An 11,150-nucleotide genomic window follows, 5' to 3' on the forward strand; every position below is an offset into this window, starting at 1 on the left:
GCCAGGCTACCTGCTCTGTGCTGTAACACTTGACTGCCTAGCTCTGCGTTAGCAGCAGCATTATCGCAGAAGTACTGAGGGGGATGGGGAGAAGAGGAGGAGGAGGAGGGAACAGTAGTCATGATTAAGCCATCTGCAAGCATGGGGGAGGGTGGGGAAGGAGGAGGGAGGGGAGGAGGGAGGGAGAGGGAGAGCAGGAGCCCAGGGCAGCAATCAGTCACCAACCCAGGTTGACAGAGCTGTGGAGGACCAGGCTTGGGACGCCACCTGCTGGTGTTCAGGAAGAACTACAGCTAAGTGATTCTCACACACCTGCCGCCTCATCCCAAGGCATAGCTGCCAAGTTTTCCCTTTTCTCGCGAGGAAGCCTATTCAGCATAAGGGAAAATCCCTTTTAAAAAGGGATAACTTGGCAGCTATGTCCCAAGGCTGCTTGGGGTTTTAGGACATGGGTGGATTTAGGAGGAGAGGTCAGATGTACCCTGACATCCCGTGCAGGATGTAAGACCTCCACTCCAAGCTTTGGTAGATTTCACTGGTGCTCAGGGCCTTAATAGCTGCAACAGTTGGTTCTCAGGTTTTCACTTCGATCTCGCAGGGCAAAAACGGAGAGGACAGGAAAGTGGTTGGTGTGTCTCTCCCCCCCCCCATCTGTCTAAATTACCCTCTTCAGGGCTGCTCATAATTAAGTTCTAACCTCCTGGGAGTGTTCCTGGTGCATCTCTCCTGCATAACAATTGCCATTGGTTACACTGGGAAGAGAAAGGCGACCAGCGCTGTGTTGACAGAACTGCTAATGAGATCCTTTCCAGGCCTCCTCTCTTAAGTCCTCTGGCCAAGCCCTGCAAAGGGACCAGCAGCATCGCAGGCAAACAGGCAGGAATGTGGTGTGCGGGGGGGGGGGGCGGTGTTCACAAGAACATGTCCTTTAATTTGCAGTATAATTTGCACCGCCTTGCTCTCCTCTTACATTCACTCCTACTCAGATTAAAGTTTAAAAATAGCCCACTTTCAACAGGTCTCCTCTTAATCACCCTGATCATGGGGATGCATGGGGGTATAAAAGCATGTTAATGGGCGAACGAGCAACAATGAAAGGATGTTACTACCTCTTCTTTAACCTGAAAAGTATCATGGGGGCAGCCTGCACTCAAACCCAACTCCCTGGCATTGGACTCCAGGTGCTGAATCTCTTTTCATCCACCTCACTTTGCCTGGAAGTTATAATGAGGTTATTGTGCAGATGAACTGGGGCCACCTGACCCTGTTCGGTTGCCTCACCAGCAAGAAAATCTAAGACCTAATTACTCCTTTTGTTCCTTGCTTTTTGCAGAACGTTGCTTTGAATGACTGAGCTTGGCTTGAGGGGTCCTGGTTTTTGCCCCCAGCTCTCTGTACCATTCCTCATATATCTTTTACCTCTTATATACTTCCTCAGATATGAGTTAATAACCTGCCAGGGTTACTGTTAGACTTGATCTGATTACATACCATACAGTGTCAGAAGGAATACAATAAAGTTTCATTCCGTGCACCCAATGCTTGCAAAAGAGAGAGAGAGAGAGTAAAACTGGATTTAGGCTTCTGCACCCAACAGTTCCTTGATCATCCACTTCCCTCCTCCTCTCCCACCTCCTGTACTTTTGGACCATGCCTCTCCTTGAACTTCAAGTTTACATATTTACAGTCACTGAGGAATGGAGGAGAAATTAAGGTCGATTGGTGCTTTTAATGTGAAATTACCTAATTTGCACTTCCTGGAACAATACACGAAATGAAATGCAGCTATCTTTCAGAATTCACACTTGCCTGAATTCTCCAATGCTGCTCTCCAACCAAATGATACGTAAAAGAATGTGTTTATTGTGGGGAACTGTACATGAAAATGCATATATTCATGAAATGCCATCCAAAAATGCATTGTATTCGGGGAAATGGCTTGCAGAAGTGTGTATATGAGGATAAATTTGCACTAAAATGCTGGTGAATTTAAAATAAATAAATAAATCCATAAACAAACTGATGCAGAAATGTGCAGATCTGAACTCTAGAAAGGAAGAGAAAGGAAGAGAAATTAAAAATTGACAGATTCACCCATTCCTGCCTTTGCCATAGCAAATGTCAACCTCTTGACTGTTTTCCCAAACCCTCACTGAAAACAGCTTACTATGCGAGTTGGACCTCATACTACAAGTCTCTCCCTCCTGCCAGGAAACACCATTGATATAGTTCAATAGCAGAAAAACTCACAATACTCATGTGGCGACTTGTTCTAAACAATACAGCAGGTGGTGGAAAACTCACCGTAGGGATGCCGATCCCTGCAGCAAGTGTAACATCTAGACAGGTGCGGAGTCCTCCTCCTGCAATTTGCAGCACCCCACATACTGTGCTGGGAAACTTTAGCTGGTGCAAAATGCTTCCACTGGGGCTTATTTGTTGGGTTGTGTGATTCCATTCTTCTAGTAGCCTCACTGACTGGTTCTTGGACCACTTCTGACTCGGATTCAAAATTCAGGTTATTACCTTTAAAACCAAGAATGGTTTGGGACTGGGATACCTTCCCCCAATGATCCTGCTGGACTTTTCTTCAACTCATTGAAGAAGGCTTTGTTCCATGCTGGTATCTATGGGAGGCCTACTCTGTAGTGGTACCCAGACTCAGGAAGCCCTCATCCCTAGAAACTCAGTTGGTTCCCTCCCTGGTGGCCTTTAGATGCTACGTGGAAACTTTAATTCGTTCTGTTGAGTCTGATTGGTAATGACCTGTTTTTTCGCTAAAATAAACAAATAATTAGCTGGTTGTTCCCCCCCCCCTTTAAAATCTTGCTTTGTTTTTAAATTGTGGTGTTTGTAATGCACCTTGATGTTCCATTGCATGTGATGGAGGGGTGGGATATAAATACTGAGAATAAATGAAGATAAGCCTAATCGCATACCCAATGATTCCTCACATGGCTTTTGTGGTTGTTTCCTTGTCCAGGACCAGCACGCAGTGGGACTGTCTCGGTCCACAGGCCCCATGCAGTCGTCAGTGCCACCGGGATCCAGTAACGTGGGCACAAGTTCGGTCAATGCCAGTTTCTTGGGTGGACAGCCTCAGGCTGCCCTTATGAAGCAGATGCTGATTGAGCAAAGGGCCCAGCTCCACATGATGGAACAGCAGAAGCAGCAGTTTCTACGAGAGCAGCGGCAACAGCAGCAGATCTTGGCAGAACAGGTACTGCACCCGTTCGCTCCATACCCTAAGTCAGGCATAGGCAAACTTGTTTTTGGACTACAACTCCCATCATCCCTAGTGAACAGGACCAGTGGTCAGGGATGATGGGAATTGTAGTCCCAAAACATCTGGAGGGCTGAGTTTGCCTATGCCTGCCTTAAGTGACCATTCCCAGCCCTGGAACAGAGATGCAACTGGGGAGGCAGCACAGCTTCCCTTTCCAACAACAATTGTAACCAAGCAGTGCAATCCATAAGATTCATACAAGCATCCTGCAGCTTCTGTAATCTAGGCTTTCATTTGTCATGCATATGTCAATTACCGTGTTTCCCCCTTTTTAAGCCGTAGTCATAATATAAGACAGGGCAGGATTTTTAAACTGTGTAAAATTTAAGACATACCCCGAAAATAAGCCATAGGTCGGCGCCCAGCAGCGCCGCGCGGAGTGCTGGATCAAGGAGCTGGTCTGCAGAGTCAGCGCTCAGCAGCGCCGTGCTGGATTGAGGAGGTGGTGTTCCGTGCGGCGCTGCTGGGCGCCGACCCTGCAGGCCACTTCCTCGATCCGGTGCTCAGCGCAGCGTTGATCGGCGCCGACCTGGCAGGCTGCCAGATCCACTCTGCTCTAAAAAGCACAATAGCAGCGGCGGTAGCAGCTCACGCCATTTCCCCGCTTTGTTTTTTTCCCAAGGCAATCGAACGAAGCCGGAGGAAAGAATGCGGGAGCCTGATTGGCCTCGGATCGAGGCAGACCTGAAGGGAAACTGTTCGGGGGGGGGGGAGAGCCGGGAAGCGGCACTCGGTATCCGGCTGCAACTCTGCACCTACAGTACATAATCATTGGAGGGCGGTCATTTGGGGCGCAAAGTGAGGTTTCTGCAAGGCATCTGGCATGGAAGGGCGAGTAGGGAGGCTGGAGGAGATGGGGGCGAGGATCGTGGCCTTGGTGCAGAGCGCACGTCACTGGCACGCTGGGTCCTTTTCCTTCAGTGAGTGCCGGCCGGCGGCTCCCACGCCTGAGGTTCTGCCTTGCGCCGGGGCTGCCGAGGAGCCTTGCGAGGGAGGAAAGGAGGAGAAGCCGGAGCCACCTCCACCGCTTCCTCCTCCTCCCCCTTTGCCACTGCCGCCTCTTCTCCTCGCTGCAGCGTCTCCCGGGTCCTGCACGCTGAAGCGCGGGCTGATGGAGGTTCACTCCGCTTGGATCGGGCTGCCCCTATTGCCTTAACGCTCTTGCAGGGCTGGAGGGAGGAAGTGATGCGCAAAAGGAGGTGCAGGCATTTGATCCGACTGTGCGCTTTGGTTTGGGGATCTGCCGTTTGGTTCAGTTACTTTTCGTCCCCTCGCTCCTGCACGGTGCCATCCTGCACATTCAGTGGCGCGTTTACCCCCAGGGGAAATGTGTGCGGCAGTGGCAGCAGCAGCAGGATCGCTGCCGAAAGCTGGTCCCTGGCCGTCAGAGCCCCGCTGAACTCCACGGGGCTTTCTTCTGAGTTAGGAGCCATAGGATCGCGCTGCAATTGGCTGGGACTCTGCGGCCTCCTCTGTTGCACGTTTAGAAGGAAACGCAGCAGCAGAAGCGGCACGTCTTTATATTTTGGGGCCATCTGATCCGGGAGTTTTTTAAAAAATAAATCGGTTCCTAAGATGTGTGATTCAAAACTGAGGGAGCTTTCCTGGCTTCTGTCCCTCTTGTTTTAAACAGAAGAGTTCAGGATGAGCTGCCTTGTTGGACCCTGGGAAAGTTTCCTCTGTTAAATAAGGTTAGAACGTGGTGGAAGCCTCAACCCTTTGTTTAGCCATAGCGCCTAGATTCTCTGGGCAAGATATATAATGCCATCTCAATGTCTTCTGTCCCTCCTAAAATAGTGGGTCGGCTGTAGCTTGCTTGCATCTCATCCCTGCTGTGGGCAGAACAAGGCACTGAGGCTCTATTTGTTTCCCAAAGAATGGAAGGGGGGAATGCTTGTGATGACAAGAATTGAGATGGATCCTATGCATGTTTACTGTGAGCTTAGTGAGTCTTAGTTGAAGTAAGTAAGGTATGTTTAGGACTGCTACCAATTAGGGAATAAGCGAACACACAATTATAATTGAAAAAATGTAGATTGCTGTACCATACTTAATTAAAAAATAAGACATCCCCTGAAAATAAGCCATGGTGTGTTTTTTTAAGGAAAAATAAATATAAGACGGTGTCTTAAAAAAGGGGAAACACGGTATGAGGCAAGGGACTGACTGCCACAATAGTGCAATGACTCGCGTATTGCTCTGAGCTCCAGCCTTTTCCTACATGGTGTCATCCAGATGTTTTGAACTACAACTCCCATCAGCCACAGCCCTTCTAGTCCAAAACATCTGGAGGGCAACAGGCTTAGGGAGGCAGATCTAGAGAAGAACTCACTTCCCTCTGTGGACCATTGATTCATTCTCTCCAGCAGCTCTGGAAGAGTCATTTGATTCTTAGTTTGCTCTCTCCATTTTCTCTCCATCTCCATCACAAGGCTATTGTGAGGATAAACAAGATAAGGATTGCTAAACACTTTAAGGTGCAATATAAACGATAATGCTAATTACTGGTGTAATTGGGACAGAAGGCAATTGCTTTGGTCCTTTAATGGCATGTTGCAGAGAAAAACAGAATGTATGCCTCTAAGGAATCTCCATTCCTCTTCCTTATTTTATGGTTACCTAGAAAATAATTTTCTGCTGTTTCTATAAGGTATTTGATTCAATCACAGGGGATCATTCTTAGCTTATGGGAACAGCATGGTTGCCACTTCATTTATGACATGTCTCCACAAAGTAAAAGTTAGGATCACATTGGATCTAAGAGAAAGAAGAACCACACCAGTATTCTTTCTATAGCCTATATCATTATTGTGCTCTCCCAATTCATTTTTTAATGCTGGTGTGCTGATTCCCATGTGTCAGCCCTACCATTAGGGAGAGTAAAGCAGCTGCGTCTGGCAGCTGATTTGGAATGTCATAAAAGAACACAAACGGTTAGTCATTGATTTATAATTATTGCATTTTTACTCCCAGGGAGAGGTGCTTGGGGGGAATTTTTCTGCCTCGGGTACCAAAATTACTTACCCGGTAGCCAGCCCTGAGTATTCTTCATCTTGGCTGTTCTGCTTCAAGCACCAATATGTGTCCTGTGCTTCTCCATTCTCCCATTGTTAGAACGCCCTAAGCATCGTGCACAGAGAAATTAAGAGACAGCAGCAACCAGGCCACTCTCCTAATGTAAGAACCTAAACTTAAATAATAACAAATCCTGATCACGGATGTAAGCAAACTGTGCCATTGGCTAGGCGAAGGTGAAAAACATCAACAAGTGCTTTTGGGGGAACAGGATCCTTTTTCCACTCCAAGTTTGTTTGTATTAAGTGAAAGCATCTTAGTGAAAAAGAAGCCTGTGGAAAAGCATTTGCTTTTCTTCTGTTTCTGTTTACTGCATGCTAATACATCAAACACTGGTCTTGCAGTTCTGGGGGATCTTCTGCGCTATGCTTAATTAATTCACTGATCAAAATGCCATATGGCTAGTTAGTAAAATCCCACAGAACTGCAAAGTGATGTTTCATATGCCAGGTGCAGTGGTGACTGGTGTAACTCCCTGCACAAGTAAGGCAGCATTTGTTAAGGAGCCACTCCATACACCTGCTGAGCTCAGGCATATTATCAAGTGCGCATCAGGGCCTGGTTTCCACACAAATCCCTGGAGTATGCCACAAGTGCATCTTTAGGCACTGTGAATGATTTTTCAGTAGCCTGATACCTCATTCACAGTAATAGATGGAGAACAGCCTCACAGCAAGGATTTGAGAGCTAGTCACACTGCTGGACTCCCTGCATTTTTTTTTTTTTGTAATCAAGCAACAGCAACAAAAATCTGCTTCTATCTGTACTCCTAAGCCGATGTTGTACAGCAGGAGAGTGCACAACCTATTAAGGAAGTGAGAAATAAATTAATAAATCCATACATTCAGCTGCTGGCACTTAGGCTACAATACAACCTTCCGCTTTTGTCCCTCCTCCCAGGCTTCTGGCTGTGGAGTGAGGTCTGCCTTGCTCCACTGCTGTGCAACTCTCTGTTTTGGCCACTGAAGGACAGGCAGTAGTAGACTCTCCACTGGCAGGAGCCCAGAGAAAGCCCCAAAATGAGGTGTTGTGGGGATGGCCCAGGATCCACTTGAACCCGAGTCACCTTCACTGCAACCACCTCCAGACTAGCACAGTGCTTTGCTGGCCCTGGCAGATATGAGCTGTGGCTGCAGCAGTAGCTCTGTCGGACTTCACTGCTGCTTGGGCCAGGACTTGGATCATCAATGGTCTTCAGGGATTGAGTCTTGAATCCAGCAGGTTTTTTTCTTGCAAGATAATAATAAGTAATAATTTTTTAAAATTTATATCCCACCCGTCTGGCTGGGTTTCCCCAGCCACTCTGGGCAGCTTACAACATTTATAAAAAAACACAACAAAACATCAAACATTAAAAAACAAAATATCCTATACAAGCAACAAACAAACCAGTAAATCAACAGAAGCCAATAGAAACCAATAATAATAACAACAGCAATAATAATAGTTTACAGTTACAGTATACCCAAATTTAAATGACCACCAACACCAACTAAACATTTAACCAACACCAACCCGATAAAAACGAAACAGAGGAACCAAAATTTAGAACCGTTTAAAACAGTTTAGTCAGTTGCCCCCACCCCAGAGTTGCTCCAACAATGTCCCAGGAGCGTCTTTTAGCTGTTAAAGGGGAGTCTGGGCCCCAACCCCTAGGCCAGGTGGAAATGGGCCTTGCAGCAGAGAGCAGGTCTTCTTTCCAGCACTCAGGGCAGCATCCTTCCTATCTCCCCTGCCCCCACCATGTAATCATTCTTATTCATTAAATAAGGATGTGACAGTGCTTGAACCTGCCAATCTTATCGAGAGAAGTCTACTGGAACATATTCACAGAGGAGGAAAGGTTGTAATGGGATTGGTATAGCATCCACTTTCCCCCATGGCTTCTTCTCACAATGGTTCAGTAAGCTAGGAGTGGAAGAAATGGGTGAGGTGAAATGGACAGAGCCACATATCCCATTTATCTTCTAGCACCATGATAGGTGGGAAACCTGTGTCCTTCTGGAAGTTGTTCCAGTCCAGCTCCCATGAGCTTCTGCCAGCTTCACCAGTGGTCAGGGCTGATGGGGGTTGAAGACCAGCATCATCTGGAGGGTCAGAGGTTCCCCACCCCAGGACTAGAGGATGAATGGGCTGTGTGATTTACCTCACCTGGTCCTCCCATTCCTAACTTACTGAACCTCCATGAAAAGAAGCCAAAGGAGAAAGCATCCTCATGGTGGTTTTGATGGTTGCATTCTTCTCCCCACACCATCCCAGGCCCCTCCCTCACATGGCTCTTCTGTTCCTCCATTGTTGGAACTTCCAGGGCAGCAGCAACTGGGCTGCCCCAGCTCATAAGAACCAGCCCCGCAGGCTTAACTAACTTAGATCCAGAAATGCTAGACCAGAGTTTGGTTCACGATTCTCAGCTAGGAGCGTTCCCTCCTCTCCTCTCCTCTCCTTTCCCGAGTCTTGCAGAAGTACGAAAAGTTCTCAGCAAGTGAAGAGCAGAGAGCTGCTGTGGAGAGGCAGTTGATGCCTGGAGTCAGAGCAATGCTGTGTGTGGAGGGCTCTTGATCTGCACGGGGCCACTGCTCATTTCGCCTGCCACTTCCACACAGCACTTGTCGTTCAAGAACACCTTGCTGGGAAAGCGCCAGTTCCGCCGCCGCTTGCCTTGCCGACTGCTATCGCAACAATCAGCTGGGCAGCAGGCTCACCGACCTCTTTTTCTTCTTCTTGCTCCTCTCTCTAGCATTTGCAGCAGCAGCAGCAGCAGCAGCAGTCGCATCTGCCTCGGCAGCACCTCCAGCAACAGCAGAGGAACCCCTACCCTGTGCAGCAGGTCAATCAGTTCCAAGGTGAGACCCCAGCAGGCATTCGGGGAGCACAAGCTGCCTGCTAACGCATAGCTAGATATGAGCACAGGCATTCTATTTACTGTAGGCTACTGCTAATCGACGCAGAGTTATTACATGAAAGGCAGGCAAGAGCAGGCAACCCAAGAGGAGATTGTCAGAGACCGAAACTCTACGTAAGGGCAGCACATCCTCCATTTGCCAGAGTCTGTCCCGTTCATATGTAAAGCTCTGGTGCATTGATAGCCACCAACTTAGATGACTTTAGAGAGAGAATTTAGGCAAATTCATGCAGGAGAAAGCTATTAATGGCTACTAGCCACAATGGCTATGTTCTGCCCCCATGGTTGTAGGCAGTAATGCTTCTGAATACAGTAAGTATTGCTGGAAGCCACAGGCAAGGAGAGTGCTCTGGTGCTTTGATCCTGCTTGTGGGTTTCCACAGGCATCTGGTTGGGTGCTATGCTGGACTAGATGGGTCATTGTCCTGATCCAGCTGGCTTTTATTGTGGCCTTATGCTTGCTGACCCTGTGCTTCCCCTCTCAAACCTCCGTGTGTTGAGCATCCCATTCATTTCCATGGGGTTTGCATCCTGTGTACACAAAATTCTATTGATAAAGATAATATTAAGGAAACACAAACAGTTGAATCCATATTATTTTCAGCTTTTAAATTTAATCTTAGAATGTTGTCCGATGGAGAGCCTTGTCTGCTCAAAACACATAAATATTGTGGGGGTGGGGGAGGAAGATGGAGAGGAGGACTTGTTTTCATATTTTGTGGGTTTCCTATTTTCTTGGTGTAGCCTTGAGAGAGAAATCTAAATACATGGTCTGTAAAACAAAACACTCTCCTGGTGGTTAAGATGGTGATTTGTTATTTTGTATTATATGAAGCTGGGGGATGTGCTTCATATTGTCATTGAAAGAAAGGAAGACACTGAGATATACCGTAGTTGGTTTCTGGTTCTTTTAACAGTCAGGCAACGCTTCACAGAAATATTATTCTTTCGCAGTGGTTTCATGTTTCTCTTTACTGAGGTGAGAGCTATGCTCTTGTCGGCAGTGTGTACTCAGCATTGTATTGAGCTGGTGCCACAATGAACTCTTGGCATAATCAAAATTCCTCTAATTATTTTTAAATAAAGATGATAAACACCGGAGCATATTTGCTTTCCAGAAATCAATAATCCTTTCCATCCACTCCTCCCTCTACATCCCTCCTCAACAGGAAGACACCTACTTTGGGTGTATCTGCCAGGGTGTAGAATTTAACAGGCAAAGGATTTTCTGGCTTCCCGTCATTGGTCCAAAGGTGGAGCAAAATGTGCTTACAGTATTGATTTGTTAATACACCGTCTCTGTTCTAAATTTTTCTTCTTTCCATAGACATAATCAGTAACAACACTATAGAAAATCCATTCACTTATGCCTCCTAAGCTATAAAAAAATTGATTAGCCTCTCTGCGCCTGACATTTCTATTTTCATGGCTTTAGTTTTGATAGATAATGGAAATATTTAAAAGAGTGCCTCAGATAGCTAATGGTCAGGCCATTGTTTGTTTGTTTGTTTTCAATTCTAAACGACTAAATAGATTTCTAACTAATGCTTGCATTATTATGGACCTCACTGACACCTCTTTGCACTACCATTGACAGCACATTCCCTTGCATGTCTACTCAGACGTACTTCCCATTGGCTTTAGTGGGAGTTACTCCTTGGTAACTGTGTACAGGATTGAGGTTTCAGTGCCAGGCTGGATGCTAACTACAATCAGGCCCATATCTGGAGATGATACTAGCTTTGCAAGACAACTCAAGAAGAGCCTTCCTGGATCAGACCAAAAGGCCTTCCTAGTCCAGCATCCTGATTTCCACAGCAGTCAACCAAAGGCTTATGGGAAGCTCACAGGAAGTGTATGAGCACAGTGGCCATCTCCCACTTTGTT

At 46.9% G+C, this 11,150-nt stretch overlaps 1 protein-coding gene across 1 annotated transcript in view; it reads left to right on the plus strand.

The window, feature by feature from the left end:
* Nucleotides 1-11,150, plus strand: part of MAML3 (mastermind like transcriptional coactivator 3) — a 290,816-nt gene that overhangs the window by 275,388 nt on the left and 4,278 nt on the right. The window contains exons 3-4 of the mRNA XM_035114166.3: nucleotides 2,984-3,220; nucleotides 9,099-9,204. Of these exons, the coding sequence (XP_034970057.3) occupies nucleotides 2,984-3,220; nucleotides 9,099-9,204 (343 nt within the window). The remainder of the gene's footprint in view (nucleotides 1-2,983; nucleotides 3,221-9,098; nucleotides 9,205-11,150) is intronic.

Source organism: Zootoca vivipara, chromosome Z1 (genome assembly GCF_965207765.1).
Source record: "Zootoca vivipara chromosome Z1, rZooViv2.hap1.1, whole genome shotgun sequence".
In the NCBI taxonomy this organism is placed as follows: Eukaryota; Metazoa; Chordata; class Lepidosauria; order Squamata; family Lacertidae; genus Zootoca; species Zootoca vivipara.